The sequence below is a fragment of the Neophocaena asiaeorientalis genome, unplaced genomic scaffold (genome assembly GCF_003031525.2).
Source record: "Neophocaena asiaeorientalis asiaeorientalis breed wild unplaced genomic scaffold, Neophocaena_asiaeorientalis_V1.1 scaffold220, whole genome shotgun sequence".
NCBI lineage: Eukaryota > Metazoa > Chordata > Mammalia > Artiodactyla > Phocoenidae > Neophocaena > Neophocaena asiaeorientalis.
Window position 1 is genome coordinate 5503459 of NW_020174042.1, and position 25488 is coordinate 5528946.

The window sequence follows — 25488 nt, forward strand, 5'->3', positions numbered from 1 at the left end:
GGGTAAGCTTATTAGTTCATAAACAATTTGTAGAGTCAATTTTTTTATTTGCAGATTTGGTCTTTTTGAAGCTATGTCTGCCATTGAAATGATGGATCCCAAGATGGATGCTGGCATGATTGGAAACCAAGTTAATCGAAAAGTTCTCAATTTTGAACAAGCTATCAAGGTAGTCACCATTGTGCCGTTTGTGTTTTCTTTTATTGTTTGTTATTCATATGTTAAAACATTTTGATTAATAATGGAAATTAAACTTAGTATGTTAAAGTGTAATTTTCTTAAATGTCTCTCAGGTATGTAAACAAGCGTTGGTTATCTTTCTCTTTCCATTGAAATTTTTATTGTTTAATGTCTCCATTAAAAGCTTGCTCTAAATTTGTGTCTGTGCGCACTTTTTAAGTTAATTTTTGAAAGGATTTGAGTATGTATTCACGTACCTGGGTAATTGGCTTAGGGATTAAATTTTATGTATTAATATATTAAGTAAAATGCTTGTGGTAGTGAACTAGATGTTTAACTCAATGAGAATTGATTTAGAAGTTCATTCATAGTTGCCTCAGTTTAATTTTTGCATATTTTGTGAAGAAAGATTTGCTAAGTAAGTGGATAGTGTTAAAAAAAATTATGAGTAGTATAGTTAGTTTAAGGGAAATGTTTAAAACTTTTTTTTCTTTGTAAGTAGTTTTATTTTCTTTGTGAGTAGTTTCAGTTTATTAAAATGCTTCATACTTATTAATGTTTAAAACTAATTTGAACTGTGCTTTTAAAATGCTTGTTGGTTTGACTCTATTTTTTTTTTTTTCTGGCGGTACGTGGGCCTCTCACTGTTGTGGCCTCTCCCGTTGAGGAGCACAGGCTCCAGACGCGCAGGCCCAGCGGCCATGGCTCACAGGCCCAGCCGCTCTGTGGCATGTGGGATCTTCCCGGACCGGGGCACGAACCCATGTCCCCTGCATCAGCAGGCAGACTCTCAACCACTGAGCCACCAGGGAAGCCCTGACTCTCTTTTTTTATAAAGGCCTTTATTCTGTTTCAAATTCGAGAGGCTTTGATTTTTCATATTGAAGACCCATTAAGATACATTATTTTTAAGAATACAGAGTTTATTTGGCACCTTAGTTTTATCAGATGATGAGATAGTTTCCTTAGAATTGATATTTTAAAATATTTATTGTACGTAGTAGCCATACATATTTTTAAAACTTACATGTCATATTTCTCCTTCTTTTTAGGATGGCACCATTAAAATTAAAGACCTCACCTTGCCTGAATTGATAGGGATAATGGATACATGTTTTTGCTGTTTGGTAAGAGTTAAGATAACATGTTGGTTAATTTAAAAATTGTGACTTACTTGAATTTCAGTTTGAAAGTATATACAACAACATTGAATATGAAATATATGTAATGCTTGGTCTAGTAAGATGTACATAAGATTAGCAGGCCAAGTTATGCTGTAGGAAATAGCATTTTATCTTTTCATCTGGGTGGTTTTAGGTTCTCATTTTCTGGAAGGATATTTTCTTTCCAAGGAAGATAATAATATATAGGCATTATCCAGAGTACCCTTTTTATTCTCAAGCTACCCAGGGAAACAAATCTGAAATTGGGAGATTCCATTAATAAGCATGAAATTAAACCAAAGAGAATTTTGGATTGGCTTTGGATAAGTTTTTTTCCTAATCTAAGGTATATTGAAGTAAACTGACCATTTTCTACTATGAAGAAAATTTTTTAGTGATTTATATATATATGCTGAATAGGTTGTCTTCCCTGGATCATGTGGTTTAATTGTGGGAAAATTCTCATTTGTACAGCCCTTTTTTCTGCCCCCTTCTTTCTGACTGTCCCTTTCTTTTTTAAACTTGATATTAAATCATTGTCCTTAGAAATAATATAAAATTTCTTCATTTGTGCATCTAATGAAATACTCATTGATTGCCAGTGTGTATGAAATACTTCTGTTATGTATTTTTTGTGTGTATTTTTCACTTAGGTCTTTTTTTTAAAAAATTTAATTATTTATTTATTTTTGGTTGCATTGGGTCTTCGTTACTGCGTGTGGGCTTTCTCTGGTTACGGCGAGCAGGGGCTATTCTTCATTGCAGTGCGTGGTCTTCTCATCGTAGTGGCTTCTCTTGTTGCGGAGGACGGGCTCTAGGCGTGTGGGCGTCAGTAGTTGTGGCATGTGTGCTCAGTAGTTGTGGCTCGCAGGCTCTAGAGGGCAGGCTCAGTAGTTGTGGCTCACGGGCTCTAGAGGGCAGGCTCAGTAGTTGTGACGCATGGGCTTAGTTGCTCCACAGCATGTGGGATCTTCCCGGACCAGGGCTTGAACCCGTGTCCCCTGCATTGGCAGGCGAATTCTTAACCACTGTGCCACCAGGGAAGTCCCTCACTTAGGTCTTACATCAGCTCTGCGAGCTATCTGGTACCACTCTTATCTATTTGCCTAGGGTTACTTTGCTAGTAGGGAGCATAACCAGAATCCTGATCCTGATTCTTCTTCCTCCAAAGCTGTCTGTTTCTCTCAGAGATGTTTTTATTACTCTTTAGCCATTTACTGTCCTAGTGGAATAGGATAAAAGGAGGCAAGGAGGAGAATTTTTGTCAAAGTTGAGGAACAATTCTATGAGACTCGGGGCTGTATCTAAGTTTGAACTTGAATAGGCAGATGGTTTTCAGTCTGGAAAGTCTTCTGCACACTAGTAACGCAAAATACATATCTTAATTAGAGCAGTTTTCATGTGCTTTTCTCATTTTGTAATGTAGCTTTTTTTTTTTTGCTCTATTGCAGAATTCTTGGACTTAGTGTAAGTTACAACTAAATAAACTTGGACAAATTATTTACACTCTCTGACTATTTCTTTATATGTAAGATGAGAAAAATACCGCCTTCCTCAAAGTGTTAGGAAAAAATGAGATAAGATATATGAAAATACCTAGCATAGTACTTAGATGTCATGATTACTCAGTTTTGGCTGCTGTTCTTCTAGCTTCTAGCACATGGTACTTGCCTCATGGTAGTCACTCAAAATAGTGTTGCCTGATTATTTTTGTGTTTTAGAAAGATCCCTCTGAGTGGGGGTACTGAAGTAGAGGTGGGAGGAAGGGAAACAGTTGCATAGTTTCTTGTAGTAATCTAGGTGAGATGTGATGCACTTGACTGGGTTAGTAATAGTTGGGATGAAAAAGAAGAGTTGAATGAGTGGCTAAGAACTGGGTTAGCTATAAAGTTGTGAATTCCTTAATTTCATAGGTTTTTATTGACTGCTTTGTAGAACTGATAGCTTTTGGATGTGATGTAAGGAGGCCCTGTAATTTCATTAATCTCCGAATATTTGCAAACAATTATATAAAATAATGCTTCCTATATCTATTACTTTAAGGTAATCATGTTTTTAATTCTTGAAAGACTTTAGTTACTGAAAGTGAATTCTAACTGTACTTTGTCTTTTCTGACCTTCCTTTTAATCATCTTTTAAATCTTGTGATTAATCATATTTATTTGGGCCTGTGGCACTCTGGCCTTTGACTGTTGGATCAGACTTTTCAGACTCTGTGTATCACCTTAAACATGTGTGTTCCTTTATTTCTTTATAGATAACATGGTTAGAAGGCCATTCCTTGGCACAGACAGTATTTACGTGCCTTTACATTCATAATCCAGACTTTATAGAAGATCCTGCCATGAAAGCTTTTGCTCTGGGTATCTTGAAAATCTGTGACATTGCAAGGGAAAAAGTAAATAAAGCTGCTGTTTTTGAAGAGGTAAGATTTTGTAATACAAGAATTCCTGAAGCTCATTGACTACCTTATTCACTGTGAAGTATTTAAATGATTGTGTGATATGTATTTTTTTGTCAACATTTATAGTTAAAAATAGTTTTTTAAAGTAATATGCTGTTGATGTTTACAAACATATTGGCTAAAGCAATCCAGTTTTCTCCAAGAAACGACCTTCATCTTAATGTGTGTTCCTTTTGTCAGTACCATTCATTGAATATCCGTAATGTACAGACGTACTTTATTTTGGATGTTGTGGGGATTCACAAAGAAAATAGAAGAGATAGCCTCATCCCTCAGGTCTCTTATAAATTATAACACAAGTTAATCTCAGTCTTTGGATAAGAGGGAGCTAAGGAAAACAAAGTTATGAAGAATAATTTAGAATATAAACGTTTTCTTCCACTTAGTAGTAAGTACCTCAGCCTGAGGAAGTGTTGTGCATTTTAGACATAGAAAGATTTTTTTCTCCTTATCATAAAAAAAAGATTTCAGATACTGATATTTTAAGGGGAGATGTGATAGCATTTGAAACTATTGATAAGTAATTATTTTTGTTTAATTCTTTCCTTTGTTGAAACTGGTTTTGTTTTTCACACTGTTACTGATACAGAATAAATATCTTAGGCTTCAGCAATCATTCAGTGTAAAGCTTTTCTAAATTTATATTATGTATATGAGAATAATGAAATATATGCCTAATGAGATTTTCACATTTGAATGTGTAGCTTATGAGTTGTTTTTGAAATACTGTGTCCTTCTTATACACTCATTGGTTATTTAGCTACATATTTGAATTGATATGGATATCATTATGGAAAGTCTTATCCATTTGGATGGAATTTTTTAAAAGATTAGTTTGAGTTAAAAAGTGAGAAGAGTCATACAAATTATTTTAAGTACATTCTCAAAGTATACCCAAAAAGACATAAAAAATCAGTGGGACAGAAAAAGGATTTTTTTTACCAAATAGTACTGGAACAATTAGTTAGTACCCTTGAAAATTACTTCATCAGCATTTTACATCTGCCTTAGTCCATTTAGGCTGCCATAACAGCATACCATAGACTGGGTAGCTTATAAACAATAATTTATTTCCCATAGTCTGGAAGCTAAGAAGTGTAAGATCAAGGCAACAGCAGATTTGGTGCCTGGTGAGGGCCTGCTTCCTGGTTCATCTTTGCACTGTGGCCTCACTTGGCAGAAGGAGGGGTGGGGAGCTCTCTGGAGTCTCTTTTATAAGGACACTAATCCCATGTATGAGGGCCCCAGCCTCATGACCTGATCACCTCCTAAAAGCTCCATCTCCCAGTACCATCACATTGAAGGTTAGGTTTCAACATATAAAATCTGATGGGACACATTCAGTCTGTTTATTGCAGTTGATTGATATGTCTGAAGTCTCGATCTATAGGTTCCCCCTCTTTTTTATTTTTTTTTAAGCCTTGTGACTTTTTGTTAAACAACTCTGTGGGTTCCTCCCAAAGGCCTCACCTCCAAATAACTATCACATTGGGCATTAGAATTTCACATATGAATTTGGGAGTGGGGGGGAGACACAAACATTCAGTTTATAACAACATCAAAGTAAATTGTAGCTAGAAAAAATATTTCAGGTGTAAAAAGTTATTTAAAAATCGGAAGCCAGTTTACGGAAATAAAATGACCATTAAACATAAGATGCTTAACCTCACTTTAGAAATGCAAATTAAAACTGTGAGATACCATGTTCTACCTGTAACAGGCACTCACATGCTCTGTGTGTGTGTGTGTGTGTGTGTGTGTGTGTGTGTGTGTGTGTGTGTGTGTGTAGGATATGAATAGTCATTGTTTCCCTCTTTTTAATCTTTAAAAAAAAGTTTATTTGGAAATATTTTCCAAATAATAGCAGTTACAGTAACTGCACAAAGAACACCCAGATTCACCTGCTATTAACCTATTATCTCATTTGTTTTTTCAGTTTTTCTCTCATGCATGTATGTATATATGTATTTTTTTCTGAATCATTGCAGAGTAAGTTGTGTACATTATGATCTTCTTCCCTGAGACACATCAGTATGCACCTTGTAAGGAAAACGGCACTCTCATACACAACTACAGCACAATTATCAACCTCAGTAAATCTATAATACCAGTCCATTACCCATGTTCCATTTCTATCAGTTGACTCAGTAATGTCCTTCTTATCTTTCCCTACGGTATGGGATCCAGTCTAGGATCATGTCCTTCATTTAGCTGCATATCTCTTTAGTGTCCTTTAATCTACAACAGTTCCTTATCCTTTTGTCTCTAATGACAGTGATATTTTTGGAAAATGCAGCCCTCTCCTACTTTCCCTTTTTTAATAGAATGTTCCTCACTTGGGGTTTGTCTGCTCTTTCTTCATGATTAGATTTGTATTATGCAGTCCTGGCTGGCATATGATGTGAGTGATGTTGTGTCCTTCTTATGGTATCACATCTGAGGCATACAGTGTCCATCTGCCCCTCAATGGTGATGTGATTTTATCACCCCATCAAGGTGTTTTCTGATTGCTATATGGTTACTTTAAAAAAATTTTTATTTTACTGAAGTATAGTTGATTTACATTGTTTTTGTTTTTGTTTTGCGGTACGCGGGCCTCTCACTGTTGTGGCCTCTCCCGTTGCGGAGCACAGGCTCCGGACACGCAGGCCCAGCGGCCATGGCCCACGGGCCCAGCTGCTCCGCGGCACGTGGGATCCTCCCGGACCGGGGCACGAACCTGTGTCCCCTGCATCGGCAGGTGGACTCTCAACCACTGCGCCACCAGGGAAGCCCGCAACTCTAGTTTTTTGAGGAACCTCCATACTGTTTTCCATAGTGGCGGTACCAGTTTACATTCCCATATGGTTACTATATCTAACCTTGCATACATAATAAGCAATCTATAGGGAAACACTTCAAGATCATATAAATATCCTGCTCATTAAAGTCTCTCCCTGTATATTTAGTATCCATTCATGGTACTTGCTTGGACTAATCTTGACTGTGTTGGCTGCAAAATGATGATTTTGAACTCTAGCACCTCCTCCACATTTATTAGTTAGGACAGGATTCCATTATAAGCAAGATTTGTACATTTTTTGATGGGAGTGTAAATTCATACAACTTTTTAAAAGAGCAGTTTAGTAATATCTGTGACTTAAAATGCATGTCTTGTTTCAGCAGTTTCACTTTTAGGAATTTAGCCTATAAATATATTTGTGCTTATCCCCAAAGGTCTACGTACAAGGACATTAATTGTACTAACTAAAGTCCATCAGTAGGAGACTCACTAAATGACACTACATTCATGCAGCCAAGTAAGTGCTGTGTAACCTTTACAAAGGAGGACGTAGGCTTACTTACACAGATGAGATTAGATCTCCAAATTAATGTAAAATAAGTCAGGTGTAGAAAAGCATGTGTAGCTTGCTACTGTTTTTGTTTTCTTTTTTCTAAAGAGATAGGTAGTTAAATCTTCATACACAAGATAACTAGGGTATTTGAGGGTCAGGGTATATACTTGTTTTTACTATTGGAATTTTTATTATATGCGTGTATTACTTTCTTTTTAAATAAACTAAAAAAATTTTTTTATGATAGAAGTAATCATCAAATTTCTATATAGTCTCTGGATGAAGGACTTACTAAGAGATGGGAGAAATCCTAAAGGAAAGGACTAATAGGAAGAAAACTGATAGAAAAAAGTCTTAGGAAAAATATAGACAACAAAATAATCAATTTTTATGTATTAAGGTCCCATTCAAATAAAGCATAACACTAAAACCCGAATGAATAAATGCACAATAAAATAAATAGCCCATTCATAGAGGAAGGTTATCAAATGGCCATAATATTTTAAAAATTTAGGTTCAGTGTAATCCAAGAAAAACAAAATAATAATCAGTTCACTTTTCATCTACAAAGTTTTTAAAATGAGAATATTCAATGTTGGTAAGGATGCAATATGTTGGCACATTTTTTTTTTTTTAATAGTGGGGGGTATGCATTAGCATAGCTGTTTTGGAAAACAGTTTAGCAGTGTATATATCAAGAGTCTTAAACATATTGACACCATTTAAACTACTTAGTTAACCTCTAGAACTCAGCCTTAAAGAAATTATTAGAAATGTGGACACTTTATGCCCAAATACATTAATCATTGTTTTTAATAGTGAAAATTGGTATCAATCAAAATGCCACCATTAGTGTTATGGTTGAAATAAATTATGGTTAATTTATTATACATAATTGATTACATGTAATGAATATATAGTGATGACAAAGTAATATCATGGAAAAAGGCATACTTTAAAAGATTAAGAAGGCAGCACACAATGTAATCAATTATGTAAAAATAAAGAAAACTGAAAAGAAACATAAACAAAAGTTAGCTCCTAGGCTGGAAAGATGATATTTTTCCTGTTTTGCTAAACTTTTCAGATTTTCCAGATAAATTTGTCTCAGTTTTAATAATTAAAAAAAAAATTGATCTAGTAAAATCCTTAAGAGGCTTGGTGATGAATCAATAAGAGCGACTTAAATAATTTGCTTGTTTGAAATGGATGCTTCAGAAGTTCCTAAATGATTATGTATTTTGTCTCTGCTTTGTTTTTACTCCTGAACTGGAGACGTTTTCAGTTGCCTAAAGATGTTTCTTTCTCGATATCTTGCTCACGTGCAAATGGGAGCCACAGTTCCCCCATCAGGTGGCTTTTCCTCTTGGATTCTGTATCTTGTAAAATGGTGTCTTTAGTGTTATCTTTGATTACTTTTTTTAACCTCCAACATCCAGATCCTTTCACCTTGCAAGTGTCTTGAATCTGGGCACTGTTTTTTCTTCCCTCTCATTGTTCCTGCTTTAGTTCATGCCTCTGTCAGCTTTAGGTTAGGCTCCTGTGAGAGTTTCTGAACTCTACTTTCTGGCCTAGTCTTTTCCCTCTAGTCCATTCTCCACTTGACCATCAGTTATCTTCTTAAAGATATCTTCTTAAAGATATCTGGTCATGTTCAGTTTTGCTATTTGAAAGTTTTCACTAGGGTGTGTATTTTAATAAAAGTAATAATACTTGTACATAGTATACAAAATCGAATAGCCCACAAGACTTACAATGAAAAAATTATAGTGCTCTGCTCTTTCCTTATCCATTCATAATAATATTCAATTCTTTTACCTTTTTCTACTATCTACTTCTGTGTTTCTGTATAATAGGCTTATATTCTAGTTTCTGGGTTTAAGGGTTTATCAGTTTTTAGCTATAGTATAGCAGCACATTTTTAGCATATGTTTAGCATTCATACATTACCTCCTCCTCACTTCAAATAGTAATTCACTTTGTGGTTAAATCATTCAATTCTAACATTATTGTGATTGTATATATATTAATGACAGGTGAGCCAGAGTAGTGTATGCTTTTTTTCCCTCATACAAATTTTTTTTTTCTTGAAGGTAATAACTACCACTTCTTTTCGGTTTGCTTAGTTTTATGTGTACTTTTCCTTAATTCTTCCTTTCCCATTATTATTAAACACATCAGGTAATCCATATATTTCATCGTGTATATAAACATCTATATCTATATATATATATATCAGGTAATTTATAATTTTTGTTTTGAAATGCTCTTGAAGTTCTTTGTTCTCTAGCTTCAGGCTGGGTCAGTTGCTTTCTAGGCCCACTGCACAGCTGTCATCCCAGGTTTCTCTGCACCATTCTCCTGGGAATTCCATTTCCCTCTCTTTTTGTTAGATCCCTAGTTACCTGCATCTCGTGCCTTTATTGTTCTTAGTTTATTACTTTGTGCAGTGTCTTCAGTTTCTTCGGGGAGACAGGGAGGGAATTTTTTTTTGAGACCTTGCATGTCTGAAAATGTCTTCCCTGCCCTCACACCTGATTGATAGTTTGGCTGTAATGGATTTCTAGGCTGGAAAATAAGCATTTTGAAGGCATTGTTCCACTGATTTGTAATCCCAGTGTTACCATCCTGATTCTTGATATGTGACTCATGTTTTCTCTTTAGAAGCATTTAGGATTTCTCTTTTTAATGACCATACCTTAGATTAGTCTTTGAAACCCCTTAATGATCTTTGAAGTTTAAAGCATCCCGTTCTTAGACCACCACCTCTGTTTCTAAATTACTTGTGTTCTGATTCCTAGAGTTCTTCATTCCTATTTGGACTTCAGTTTATTTATATCATTGCTTCATTGTTATTAACCTCTTGACCCTCTTTTCCAAATTTAAGTATCATCATCCTTTATTACAGTCATTCCCTTGCATATACTTTCAGCTCCCTTCCTCTCTTGCCTTGTTATACCTCAATTCTAGTTGAATCTAACCCTTTGCCTACCTGCACATCTCAGTGTGACTGGAAAAAAATGCATTTCCACTGATTGGTCCTACTACCATTTCATCACCAGTAACTGCATGTAGGCCCTCAGTGCTCCCTAGCAATCATTACATCTCCCTAGTTCATTCACTCCACTCCCCTCAAACTTCTAACACTTTGGCCATCCTCACTTGAAGCAAATGACCTGCCTTTCTACTGCACTGAATAAACGGAAGCAGTCTTCCCACCTACCTGCATATGTGACCTCTTTTCTGCTGCCCTTCTGTTACGTAGATGAACTTTCTCTGCTCCTAAGAGTGATCCCTTCTGCTTGCGCCTTAGATTCCATACTCAGTCTTATATTCAAAGACATTGGTCTACCAATTCTCACCTTTATCCCTTGCGTAATGAATTTGCTGCTCTACTGGATCGTTCCTATCAGCATACAAACATGCTTTATTCATGTTACTCAATCTCAGAAATACCGTTTCATGGCATAGTCTTGTCCTTCAGCTTCTGCCCATATCTCAGTTCTTCTTTTCAGCCAGTATCCTTAAGAGGTGTTCATACCCACTGTCTCTGGTTCTCTCCTCTTCTCTGTTGAATCCACTCCAGTCAGGCTTTGAACATGTGTTCCACCAAAATTGTGACATTATGGTCATCAGAGACCTCAGTGTTGCTAAACCCAGTGGTTAATGTTTGGTCTTAAACTCGACCTATCAGAAGATTTTGACATAGTTGATCACTCCATCTTTGAAACAAATTATTTTCTGGTTTCTCATCTCACTGGTTGTTCTTGTTTGTCATCTCATTCTCTAAACCAGCAATATCCAATAGGAATATAATGCAAGCCACATACATAATTTAAAATGTTCTAGTAACCATGGGTAAAGTTAATTTTAATAACGTTTTATTTACTTAGCCCTATATATCTAAAATAATACTTCAATATATAATCAGTTTAAAAATATTAATGACCCTAGCTGCATAGGGTATCCTGTGTGGAGGATACCAATCCATAGTACTATCACATCTGTTTTTTATTTAGTATTACTACCCACTTCTATGGAAAGCTGGGCAAGACACTAATTATAGGGTATTATCTGCCTGCCACTGGACCTTAGAAGTGGGGGAAGAGACAATTTACAAAACAGGAAATGCATATAGCTTACAAAATTGTGGGAAAAGAATTTTTTTAAACAACTCACTAATGATCCAAAAATGCATGTTAAAACTAGATACCATTTTTTTGGCCTGTGAAATAAATGGGTGTAAATTTGAGACAACCTGAAGCTTGCAACAGAGCAATAAAATGGACAGTTCTTTTTTTTTTTTTTTTTAATCTTTATTTATTTATTTGGCTGTGCCGGGTCTTAGTTGTGGCACGCAGGATCTTTTAGTTGTGGCATGCGGGATCTAGTTCCCTGACCAGGGATCAAACCCGGGCCCCCTGCATTGGGAGCACGGAGTCTTAGCCACTGGACCACCAGGGAAGTCCCTAAAATGGATACTTCTTTTCACTGTTGGAGAGAGAATAAATTGGTCCAGATATTTTGGGGAAAAAATATTAATGAAATGTTTTGAATTCTTTTTTTTCTACTGAATATTCTCAATCTGGTATGTATTTTACACTTACAGCATATCCCAGTTTGAACTAGTCTCATTTCAAGTGCTCGGTAGTTATGTGGCACACAGCTCTAAACATTGGTGTGACTCAGGCTTAGTCTTTACACTTCTTTATCTATACTCTTGATGATCTCATGCAGTTTCATATTTTTAAATTCTGTCTCTGCTAATGAGGCCAAATTTATATTCTTAACCTAGGCTTGTTCCCTAAATGTCATATTCATATATGCTGCTGCCTATTCCTACATTCTCACTAGGATGTCATACATAACATTTCCAAAATGAAGCTGCTCGTTTTCGCCTTGCTTCCAACTTCTTTCTTCTGTAGTCTTCTCAATCTTAGCAAATGGAACTCCATTCTTCTAGTTGCGCAGACCAAAAACCTGGGCATCATCCTTAACTCTTCTCTTTCTCCTGTACCCTGCATCTAAACCCTCAGAAAGTCCTTGGCAAACTACAGCCTGCAGACCAGCCCTGCTGCCTGTGTCTTTTATGGTCCTTGAGCTAAGAATATTTTCTTTCCTTTTAAATGGTTACATTTATATAGTTATATAAGTGCCTACTCAGTATTCTCTGTTTTGCCACTTGGTCTGCAAAGCATAAAATATATATAACCTGGCCCTTTAAGAAAAAATGTGCCTATCCTTAGTCTATACTATCTGTTTATTGATTTCATTAGCATACGCTGGACATTGTGGCAAGTGCTGGGAATAAAATGATAGGCATATCACTTTGCTGTGCACAGTGAGGTTGGGAGTCTAAGAGCTCCTTTCTTAGACATCCAGCTTCTTATTCCTCTAGCCCTACATCTTTTTCTTTTTTTTTTTTAATTTATTTTATATTTGGCTGTGTTGGGTCTTTTCTGCTGCGCGCAGGCTTTCTCTAGCTGCAGCGAGCAGGGGCTACTTTTCAGTTGCTGTGTGCAGGCTTCTCATTGCAGTGGCTTCTCTTGTTGTCCAATTACTTGGTATCTTCCAAAAATTGCCTTATGTGTCTTGAATGTTGTCTTCCATTCTGTCTTCTTTGTTCTTTGGAATTCAAAATTTTCATTCCTTTACTGATGATTTCAAGAGGTGTAGTGGAAATACCACATTTAACCAAAAGTCCATTGTTTCTACTGCCTACATGATAAAATTCAAAACCCTTAGAGTATCTCTTTTTATCATCTGGCCCCAATTTTATTACTCATTTTTATTACTTCTTAATTTTTTATTGAGTTATATGGCATACGACATTGTATAAGTTTAAGCAGTATGGCATATTGATTTGATTCATTTATATTGCAAAATGATTGCCATAGTAGCCTTAGCTAACACCTCTATTGTGTTACATAATTGTCATTTCTTCTAGTGTTGGGAACAATTAAAATGGAGTCTCTTAGCAAGTTTAATGTTTATAATAGTTTTGTTGTCTGTAATCACTGTACTGTATATTAGGTTTCTAGGGCTTACTAATCGACTAGTTGCAAGTCTGTACCCTTAAACAACATCTTCCCAATTCCCCCACCCCTAGCCCCTGGTAAACACCATTTTACTCTTTGCTTTTACAATTTTGGTTTTTTTAGATTCCACATATGAGAGAGATCATACAGTGTTTGTCTTTCTCTGTCTGACTTAGCATAATGTCCTCAGGGTCCATTAATGTTGCTGCAAATGGCAGAATTTCCTTTTTTTCTTATGGCTGCATATTATTCATTGTATAAATATACATATTCTTTATCCATTCATTCATTGATGGACACTTAGGTTGTTTCCCTACCTTGGCTTTTGTGAATAATGCTGCAATAAACATTAGAGTGCATGTCTCTTTGGTTACCTGTTTTCATTTCCTTTGGATATACATATACCCATTAATGGGATTGCTGGATTGGATGGTAGTTCTAATTTTAATTTTTTGGGTAACCTCCATACTGTTCTCTGCAGTGATTGAACCAGTTTACAGTCCCACTAACTGTGCACAAGGGTTACTTTTTCTCCACATCCTAGCCAGCATTTGTTATCCCTTGCCTTTTTGATGATCACCATTCTTATGGGTGTGAGGTGATACTTCATTGTGGTATTTATTACAGGCGTACCTTGGAGATATTGTAGGTATGGTTCCAGGCCACCACAATAAAGCAAATATTGTGATAAAACGAGTCACACGAATTTTTTGGTTTCCTAGTGCATGTTAAAGTTATATTTACTATAGTGTAGTCTATTAAGTGAAACAGCATTATGTCTAAAAAAACAATGTACATACCTTAATTAAAAAATACCTTATTGGGGCTTCTCTGGTAGCGCAGTGGTTGAGAGTCCGCCTGCCGATGCAGGGGACACGGGTTCGTGCCCCGGTCCGGGAAGATCCCACATGCCGCGGAGCGGCTGGGCCCGTGAGCCATGGCCGCTGAGCCTGCGCGTCCGGAGCCTGTGATCCGCAACAGGAGAGGCCACAACAGTGAGAGGCCCGTGTACCGCAAACAAAAAAAAAATACCTTATTGCTAAAAAATGCTAACCATCATCTGACAATGCAGGGTTGCTACAAACCTTCAATTTGTTTTTTAAAAAATGCAGTATCTGCAAAGTGAAATAAAGTAAAATATAGTAAAATAAGGTATGCCTGTATACCTTTTTCTTCTCCCCTGGCATTTTATTCTTCAGCTGGTCCTATATGTTATTCTCTTTCATTATCCCATGCTTGTGCACAGGATGTTGCTTCTGACCCCTTGGCCTTTTCTCTTCTCCTTACCCTTTTAGGGCAGAGTCTTACTTATCTTTAAACTTGTATCCCAATCTCCTGACTTCCCCAGACTTCAGTTTCGTTCTCTGTTGTTCTTTAGCATGTTCTTCTGTCATAGCTAGTGTCTGTGCATGCTGGTTTGCATAGAGCAGTCCTGCCTGACACCTTTTGTCCTGGTGTAATTATTATAGCATTCCCTCTTACTCTTAGTATACCGCTTGAATATGCATGTGATGTGTGGAGGTACTGCTTCATTTTGTGAACATGAAGTGACAGATGTAAAAATCTAAAAGCTTAGGATAGTGGAGCCGAAAGAAAGATTACTTTCTAATATTCTAATGTTCATGTTATTTGGCATGCTGTAAATCTGTATCACTTAAGTCAATGTAGTTGGATTTTTCTCTTACTGGCAGCTGAGCATATTTCTAATACAACAGTAAATAAATGAAACTATAAAAGTTCTTGGCTTGTCTGGCAAAGAGTAAACACTATTATCCATTTGATGTATATCTTTCCAAGTGTTTTTTATGTATGTACCCATGTGTATTTTACTTAACATGATGGAATTATGTAGACTGTTTGCAACTTGCATTTTCCCACAGAGTATAGAGAATAGATTTCTGCACATACCAGCACATGTAGGTAGATCTACCTCATTGTTTTTATTTGCATTGCATCGTGTTGAGAATACAGATTTTGAAGAACTATTTCTGGCATGAATCATCAAAGGATGCTCAAACTAGTAGACAAAAGTGTAATGAGACACAGGATTTGTACCTAGCCTCAATGTATCATCCCACAAGACATTTATTAATTACAAAAGGGAAAATGATAAGTTTACAGTGTAGACACTTAGTATCTTAGCCAAGTGGCCAGAGTTAACCACCAGTAATGGGATAAGTCAACACCATGTGTCTCCAGATTCAGTGATCTAAGAAGGACACAACATCACTTCTGTGGTATTCCGGTCAAATATCCTATCAAATATTAAATTGATTTGAATTTCGGAAAAACATAAGACAAACCCATATTGAGGGACATACACAAAATAACTTTGGCTTGTACTGTTATAAAATGTCAGGGCATGAAAGACAAGGACAAAAGAAATGTTCCAGGTTAAAGAGACGTCAGTTTCCTGATTTGATAATTGTATTGTGGTTTTGTAAGAGAATGATATTTGTTTTTATAAAATCACACTGACATTTACAGATAAAGGGGTATCATAGTCTGCAACCTAGTCTCAAAGGTTTCAGGGAAGAAAAATAGAGAATTATAATGTAAATGTGGTTTAATGTTATCATTTGGGTGAAGGCAACATGGGACTTCTCTTTACTATTTTTGTGATCTGAGTTTTTTTCAGAATAAAAATTAGAAAAGCCTCTGGGGAGTGAGACCACATAAGTTTGTGTTCTTACTCTGTCGCTTACTAGCTCTGTGGTTTTTCAGAATTTAAACTTCCTATGCCTCAGTTTCCTCATTTGTAAAATGTAGTTTATAAAAGTACCCACCTTAGAGCATTATTGTGAGGACTAACAAATTACAAGTAAAATGTTTAGAACAATGCCTGGCACCTGATAAGCACTTAATAACATTAGCTGCTATTAGTAGTTGTAGGAGCAGCAGCAGCAGTAGTATTCCACTGTATGTACAATAAATTACAAGCCACTTACTAATGGACATTTAAATTGTTTCAAGTCCTAATCTGAATTATCTGTGCTCATGTTTTACCCTTACTTGTACCCTTACTAGGTTACCCAGTATCTGGTCTGTGGTAGGTACTCAAATTTTAGTTGAATGAATCAGATTATTTTAGGAGCCCTTGAAATATTTATGCGAAGTATTTTATCTGTGAAATGAATGTTTAAAGCAGTAATAAATCACAACTAATACATTGTGACTATTAAGTTTTAGAAGCGATTGAAACAGTTTTACTTAATTAGAATATTAGTACAATCAAGATTACTGCTTTGGTGAAATCACATTCAATTCTGATATTGGGTGTTCTGTTACAGTTATGATTGTAAATATTTACTATTCTAAATTTCTTTGCAAGGCTGCATTGTTTTAAATGCTGTGTTTTATAGAATGCTAAATATCCCTTATAATTTTCTGCAGTTATATCTTGGTAGTATTGTAAAGGTATTGTAGAGTACAAGTGAAGAACATGGGCTTTATCTGTCAAGACATCTTACTTCTGTCCCTGGATAATAAGCTCTATAATTGCAGTGATAGTATTTTACCATAGTATCCCTGGTGTGTAGCCTATACCAGCCATCATAGGGTGCTCAGAAAATGATTTGTCCATTGCTCAGAAATGGACAAAATTTTTTCCCTACTAATTACTCACCTCTAAAATCTTGATATCAAGCTGTCAAACTATATCAAAGGATATCAAACTATCCTTTGATCCATACCACTTACTTGGATTCCCCTATTCCTTCTGTCCTTTAGTGCCATAGAGACCTCCAGTTCATAGGTGCTGTCGCTTTAGTTTTCTCTGTTACTTTCCTCACGTTCTCATTTCCACGGCCCAGTTAGTGCTAAAATTGCTTTCGTGCACCCAAACAACAGAAGGCAGCTGGGGAAAATTCACATCTGTGTGTCTGTTCTCACTTTAATTTTAGGACTGCAAGTCTCAGATGGGCACTCAACACTAGAGACAATCCTATCCTACAACACTTCTGTAGCAAACTTGCTTTTCTAGTCTCTAAGGTAACTTTTCCCCATCTGTTACTTCTCAGACCTCCAGTGCCAACTCTCACTGTCAGCTTGCTTTCTACCATAATGGGATATTAGATACAGTCAGATGTAATTAGAAGTATCCCATCTTCTCATTATCACAAATGCTAATCTGTTATGGTATCCACACTGTTGTTAAAACGAAAGTATCCCTGTGACATTCTAAGCTCTCAGCCCCTCCACTGTGTTCTAGATTCCCTCCCCTCTAGCCTACTGCAGTTAGTATCCCTTTCTTTGTATTGTGTTACTGCTGTATCCTTCTCTACTAGATTATTCTTACTGGCATATAAACATGTTTTTACATGACTCAATTTAAAACCAAAACACCGCAGTTCCCTTGATGCCATGGCTCCTTATATCTACAGTCTCATTTCTCTGCTACCCTATATGTACCAAAAACTCCTTGAATGAGCTGTTAATATTATTTTACTTTCTCTTTCATTCTCTTCTCACCCACACCAATTGGACATTCTTCTACCACTACAGAAACTGGTTTTAGCAAGCTCCTTAATGATATCCATCTTGCTAAATCCAGTGTTCTCACTCCTCCCTCTTCAGCCTGTCGGCTTCACTAGACTCAACTGACCACTTTTTGAAATACTTTCTTCTTATCTTCCTATTATGACAATCTGTTGGATTTCTTTCTTTCTCACTGGTTAGTCGATTTCCTGTGCTTGCTCCTGTAGATCTCCAGTTCTCTTGGGCTCTCCCTGGGTTGATTTCCTCTAGTTCTGTGGCTTTTAATACCAACTATAAGCTGATAAAGTCCAAATTGATATCTCTAATCCTGATTTCCTTCTCTGACTTTCAGACTCAAGCAAGTGCCTTCCTGAAATCTTCCCTTGGATGACCAAAGGAAATACAAACTTAATGTAGTTAAAATTGTGTTCCATTTCTGCCCTTAAACCTGCTCCTCCCAAACTGCCCCATCTGAGTAAATGGCATCATAATTTACCAGTTGCTCAGACCGAAAACCCTTGATTGTACTACAGTTTACCTCATATTCAGTTCTTCAGCACATCATGTTGGCTTTACCTTTTAAATATATCCTGATTTCAACAACTTCTCATCATTTCTGGTTATGGTATCAGTCCCGTTCACCATCAGCTCCTGCTTGGAGTGTTGGGTGGTATCCAGTATCTGGTCTCTCTGGGTTTACTTTGATTTTTGTCCTCCTTAAGTCCACAGAGTTTCAGTAGTGATATTTTTTTTGTTTTGTTTTGTTTTGTTTTGTTTTTGTTTTTTGTTTTGTGGTACGCGGGCCTCTCACTGTTGTGGCCTCTTCCACTGCGGAGCACAGTCTCTGGACGCGCAGGCTCAGCGGCCACGGCTCACGGGCCCAGCCGCTCCGCGGCATGTGGGATCTTCCCGGACCGGGGCACGAACCTGTGTCCCCTGCATCGGCAGGCGGACTCTCAACCACTGCGCCACCAGGGAAGCCCCAGTAGTGATACTTTAATGGCAGCATCTGTTGACATAACTCTTCTGCTTCAGACCTCCAATGACTTAGATTAAGTTCTTGTTACTGAGGTTTGTATTTATTACACAGACCTGTGATAGTCTCCCAGATGAATGCTTTTCCTTAGACTCTTCTTGGCAAACTTAAGGGTCCACAGATAGGGCTTACAGGTTGCTTTTTTTTCCCCCTGTTTTGTTTTTTCTACACAGTGTTGGGCTACTTAATTTTTTAAAACTTGGTAACATTAAAAAGTCTGATGATTTTACATTAAATTAGGTTTTTGTTCTGAAAACCTAGGAGACCGTACCAAACTAGTGCTGTATTCATTCATGACCATAAGAGGGTAAGCAGCGGCCTACTTCCTTTAGATGACATGTATGTTCTCTCATTTGCCACAGTCTCCACCACTCCTCAATGTAACTTGTAACCAGCCTGATGTTCTTAGTAATGTTAACGGCCAAATGGCCCCTGCCCTGAAGTAGCTCATCATTCCTTCAACAAATATGTTTGAATAGTACTCTGTGCCAAGCACTATTCTAAGCCCTAGAGATAAAGCATGAATACAACAAAGCCCTGAGCTCAGAGATTATGCATTCCTTGGGACAAATAGTCAGTGTGTAAGTAAACAAATTACATATATAATGTCAGGTGCTGACAAGTTCTGTGAAGAAAAGTAAAGTAGGGAAAGGGGATATAAAGTGGTGGAGGGTGCTATTTTAGAGAGAATGCACAGGGTAAACCCTCGTATGAGAAATTGACATTGAAACAGAGGTTGGAATATAGTAAGGGATGGAGCTTTGTAAATCTTTTGAAGAAAATCAGTTTGGGGAGGGGGTTTCAGTGGGTACAGAGGTCCTGAGAAGAGTATGTGTTTGATATGCTTGAAGACAACAAGAAGGCCTGTGTGATTGCAGTGCAGTGAACATGGAGATGAGTGGTTGGTAGGAAATGGGGTTGGAGAGGGAGACCAGGGCCACATGATGGAGGGCCTTAGAGGCCATGGGGGAATTTGGGATTTTACTGTGAGGAAGAAAATTCCTGAAAAGTTTTGAGTAGAAAGTGACATGAAATGGCCTATCTTAAAACAATCCCTTTGGCCTTTGGTGGTGAATAAATTATATAGCAGGCAGTTGTGGAAGGTGGGGGACCTGTCTGGAGACAGTTATAGAAGTGAAAGATGGTGGATCCTTGAACTGGAGATAGCTGTGAAAGGAGTCAGACTTGGTGATTAGAATTTGGAGATAGATCCTACAGTGTTTTCTGATGGATCTGATATGGGTTTCAGGAAAACAAGATGACTTGCAATACAGGTTTTCAGCCTGAGTAATGGGATGGGGGTGCCTTTTAGCAATGTGGTAAACACTAGGAGAGTTCCTATTTAGACATGTATAATTTGAGAATCCTGTTTGATGTCCAAGTAGAGATAGAGTATAAACTTCATCTGGAGCGTAAGTTTATAGCTCTGTAATACAGCCTGAGACTTTTGAAAGACCCAGTCCTGTGAGGCATACAATTCTCCTGAGTTCTTTCAGACTAGAGACATTGTTTGTACTTCTGTTTGTCAGATATAGTACCTGACATGAATTGCATGCTTACTGAATGTTTTTGTTAAGAGTCCAGAAATCTCACTATAGTTCTGGCCACTGCTGTGAATATTTGTTATTTCATTATATTAGGCTTTTATATACATTTTTATAAGAATCGTAATATGGCAGAAACACTCCTTTAATAGAACTTCTAACTTCTTAGCTGAAATCAGCCAGATATTATTAAACTCTTCATAGTGAATCCAGCAAACCACTTAATTTGCTGGTATCCCAGCAGTGTTTTAAATGATTTTGGGAGTGGGAATCCATGTATGAATCATTTGTTTTCTTTACAATGGGCAGAAGCGGGAATGTGGTTTTGCTGTCACTGAGTAATTCTGTTTGAGAAGACTTAACCTTTTAGCCTAACAGTGTGTAAAATGACATATAATAAGTTTTGAAGAGTCTTGTTTAAATTTTGCAAATAGTAATTATTACATATTTATTGTTCACCTGTGAATGTGAGAATTCTTTGTAAGTGGGAATTATTTGTGATATTATCATAAGCATTATTTTGCAAATGAACATATTAAATGCAAGTATGTTTAAATAGCCTAAGGACAGCAATTGAAATTAAGGGGACAGAGACAACATTAGAATGTGGTGTTTTAATGGTATGCCTATGAAGATAGCTTGGATGTATGATAGCAATATTTAGGGTGACATTCCATTACTGTTTTCTTATTAGCAAATAGTGATTTTGTAAGAGAAATATAATGAAAGGTTTTGCTACTATTCAAGGGCCTAATTATTGCTTTTCTGTATAGGAAGATTTTCAGTCAATGACTTATGGATTTAAAATGGCCAACAGTGTGACAGATCTTCGAGTTACAGGTAAAAAACCATTTATAAATATAATTCACAAATTTTACATTTGGATTTGTTTCCTTTTAAAATCATTGTCTCTCTTTCTAGGCATGCTAAAAGATGTGGAGGATGACATGCAAAGAAGAGTAAAGGTATATATTTTTTTCTCTTTTTTTGGTATAGGATATTTATATTCTTCTAAATGGCAGGTTAACTTTAGCTAATTACAGATAGCTAGTGTAGGTAGGACCACCAACTTTCTTTATATATGCTGTACCGTTTTTTGGTAATGAATTAGAACACTGCTGGAGGGGTTTCTGGTGAAGTAGTGTTACTTTCAAGTGTTGAAAATTTAACCGTTTCAAAGTTTTTCAATTTTTTGCCAGTGTTTTAATATTTTAGTATGCTATTTTAAGAATAGCATAAGCTTCTAGAATTTTAAATTCCTCAAAGGTAAGGACTACCTTCTTCACCTTTGTATCATTAATAGTTAGGGCAGTGTCTAGAACATAGCAGAAGAGCTCAGTAAATGGAAGCTCCTCAAATCTGATTAAAAGCCTTCTATGAATGATATCCTTTGACCAGATGATCCTGATGATTTTGTTCTCATAGAAATTAAAAATGAAAAAAAGTTACATTTCTTCTGTTTTTTTATACCTGTATAACACAGCATGGTTGTCAAAACAATTTTGCATTATTGTCTTATCAGATATTTACAGTTATTCAGTGCATTAGGCAATAAAATGTACTTTTAGATGAAGAAAATACAGCTGAAAAGATTAAGTAACCTGTCTTGAGTCTTATTAAGGGCATGCCATTAGTAAGTGGCAGCTCCAGGGCTAGAACCCCGATCTACCAGATCTTCCTGTGGGTACTGCCTTGGAATTTTGTCAGAATAGTCAACCATATGTAACACATGTATTAACAAGATGTTTTGCATTTTAGTATAGAACTGATCAGTATTTACCATGTGACTTTATGATGTGATTTTGTATAGGTTACTTTTTTTTCTAACAGCGTTAGTTTGGAGAGCATCAGGAATTTCAGTTAATAGATTTTTTAAAAGCAGGAAGTACTATGTACCATGTGCTTCTGCTTTTCATTGTTCTGCTTTTGCTGTTTTTAATACCTTATTCTTTTGTGTGATCTTTATAATTTATATCAAAATGAACTTTCTGTACATAGTATTAATAAGAAAATAAATAATTGATACAGCTTTTTTCTTCCAAACATTTTTCTTCAAATAAATTCTTGCATATATTCAATAAATTAATTTATTTCTTTACCTTGTATAATTGTAATCTAATGCTTTTACAGGTTTGTGTGTGTTTTAATGTACCTTTTTTAAAATTTTAGAGTACTCGAAGTCGACAGGGAGAAGAAAGAGATCCAGAAGTTGAACTAGAAGTAATTGAACTTATTTTCTGGTAGATAATATCAGAGAAGTTAATGTTGTAGTTTTATGAACTATGTTATAATTTATGGAAGCCCTTTTTAAGGTATTTCTTTACGAATTGGACATTGCAAGGGAGTTTATTTCCCTTGTATTTATTTTGATAGAATTATAATACAGCTCTTTCAAATACGTGATTTCAAAGCTCTTCAATATTCCTGTGAGGTAGGAAGAAAAAAATGATTTTTTTTTTAACAGATGATCCACCAAAAGTTGGCAGAATTCAAGAACTTACACAGTATCAAAAGTTGTCAAACCTTTGTTAAGATCCTAAATTTTCTGACTCTGCTTAAAGCACCTTTTTATCAGTCCTTTTAAAAATGCTAATTAAATCAGTTTTGAAATAATAGTGTAACTCCTGACTTAGGGAAAAATCAGTGCTCTTGACACATAAGCTTTATTATGTATTTCTATTTCAATAAAATAGGCTTTGTTTTATTATGTTTTCTGCAGCTCATTTTTCAGACATTTAAAAGACTATAAGTGAAGGTGTTTGTTATGTATTCAATAGTAAGTTATTAACACTGAGATTTAGGACTTAAAATACTATATTTTAAAATGAAATTTCTTTGACAGACTTTGCATCTTTTAACTTTTAGTCCTGTCTTGTTTTTTAGCACCAACAGTGTTTAGCAGTATTCAGCAGAGTGAAATTTACTCGAGTGTTACTGACAGTGCTTATAGCTTTTACTAAGAAAGAGGTAAGGGTATTTACTATAATCTAAATTTTAGTGTTTTTTTTTCGATGGAATGCTTTATTTTGGTAGTTCTGAGACTTTTCCATTGAAATGTATATGCACACATATACAGCACTCAGCATTTGGTGTGTTTACATCAGAGTATCCCTGATTTTCTCCAAAAGTCACATGAATTTTACATTCTGCTCCATAGCATGTCCATGTCTGTTGTTGATATAAAAATAACATATTACGTATTAGTTGGTAAAATAACAGAAGCTGAAATTGCTTCTGGGTAGTTATTGTGAATTGGAGAAATTAAAAATGAGAATTTTAGGTAGGCCTCTTTCATTCAGTTAAATAATTAACTTAGATTTGTGTGGAATAAATGGTGAATATTTTTGTGTGTATGTTGCATTAACTCTAAGTAAATTATAGACTAATTTGTGAATAGTTAATAAGTGGTAAGTAGAGATCCAACCTTTACTAACTTCTGTAATTCTGTTCTTTTTTTGAAATTTCACCTTGATGAATGATTTAGTAGGAATGTTGCAATTTCCCATTTTCTAGTTGATTGCATCTCTCTTTTTTTTTTTAAACATGAGATTAGTAGAATAAACCAGAAATGTTTCCTATTGTTCTTTAATGGCTCCTACAATGTATAGATATGGGTAAAAAAATTATTTCTATCCTAACAGGATCTGGGCATCCTATATTAAGTGAATAGTTTGTGAAAACCAATGTCATTACAGCAAGCATTTAATTTCATTATTGTTTATAGGATTTTCCTATTTAATGTATATCTTTCAGTGAAAGAATATGTAAGAATGTTTTTGGTGATTTATTTGCTAGACCAGTGCTGTTGCAGAAGCTCAAAAATTGATGGTTCAAGCAGCAGATCTTCTTTCTGCCATTCATAATTCATTGCATCATGGCATCCAGGCCCAGAATGATACTACAAAAGGAGGTAATTGTCTCTTTTGCTCCTACTCTTTTTTTGTTCTTTCCCATCCAGCATATATAGTGTTTGGTTTGTTCTGAAATATCCGTTAAGTCAGTCTATGCAGACTTTGGAATGTTTTGCTCCATAGACTTATATAGAGTGTTTATGGTACCTTCTTTTTAAATTTTTTCTAGACCAGTTTGCCATCCCCTGTATCTTACTGTTTGGGTTCTGAATCTTTACCCTGTCTCGTGATCAGGCTGTGATGTCAGCAGTAAATCGTTCTTTTTTAATCACGTCTCCCCTTTTACTCCTTTGAGAGATCATCAGCTCCGTTACACAGTCTTCCCTGACCCCACCAGGCAGGCCTAGGTATTCCCTCTGTGGCCTCATTGCATTCATACATGCCTTTGTTACGTTTTTTTAGTATATCATATTATAGTTAACCTTTTGTCTTTCCATGAGATTTTTAGTACTATTAGGCCAGAGTCTCTTCTTTGCGTGTCTCTACAGTGCTTGGTACATTGTTGACAGGCAGTAGATTTTATTTATGAATTAGGCCTTAAAAATAAAAGGAATAGTGTACCTTTATTGTAAAAGCTCCAACTGAGTTAGCATTTTAGTAATGTGTAGCAATTTTGGTTATCCTTAAAACCATTAAAATGAGATGATATTTGTATTTTAAAATTAGTTTTTCACAGTTGTTAGTCCTCTGACCAGGAAGTCCAGTTTTATTGATTCACACTCTTTTCCTTTTTCATCCTTTCCCCTCCTTTTAGAGACAGAAGTTGTGGTATTCCCCTTCCCATGAATTTTTTTTCTTAATCAAAGGTTAGGTAGTGGAGCAGCCCAAAAGGTAATTTAGTTTAGGAAATCAGTATTATCTTTATGGATAATAATTATACTGAACTTATAAATTCATTATTAATTCATTACCATTTTCTCCAGGAGAGGGGAAGATAAGTGACTATTAGATGATTGACTAGGTGACATTCTATAACCATGGGACCTTAAAAAGAAAAAGGTTTTTATGCATAGCAAGCTATCTAGTACATGTTTACAGAGAGGTAAACATACCTACAACTCTTCAATACTTTGAAATCTAGTGCAAGAATACTTTATGAAAACCACTGTAAAATACATTGCTTCCAAATAATTTGGTTGGTTGGTTGGTTATGTATCAGTAGGGTATTGTGATGCAAAACAAGAGTCTTTCAAATGACTATTCTGATGCTCCTTTTGCCATATCCTGACTACTGTGGGCTGTTCTGGTCTATAACTGAGAATAATAATTGCCATGGGAGCATTAGTTGCCCATGTGGTCTGTGGCTTCCCTGTAGTTCAGATCAGTCAGCACTTAAAAACA

The 25488-nt window shown here is 36.0% G+C and overlaps 1 protein-coding gene across 2 annotated transcripts in view; it reads left to right on the plus strand.

Moving 5' to 3' along the window:
- NAA35 (N-alpha-acetyltransferase 35, NatC auxiliary subunit) overlaps nt 1-25488 on the plus strand; it is an 88196-nt gene that overhangs the window by 11937 nt on the left and 50771 nt on the right. The window contains exons 4-11 of one of the 2 annotated variants that reach the window (XM_024753810.1): nt 55-169; nt 1233-1307; nt 3601-3768; nt 21010-21076; nt 21158-21201; nt 22406-22456; nt 23120-23203; nt 24032-24146. In XM_024753810.1, coding sequence (XP_024609578.1) covers nt 55-169; nt 1233-1307; nt 3601-3768; nt 21010-21076; nt 21158-21201; nt 22406-22456; nt 23120-23203; nt 24032-24146 — 719 coding nt within the window. The remainder of the gene's footprint in view (nt 1-54; nt 170-1232; nt 1308-3600; nt 3769-21009; nt 21077-21157; nt 21202-22405; nt 22457-23119; nt 23204-24031; nt 24147-25488) is intronic. The other variant, XM_024753811.1, reaches the window with a different exon arrangement.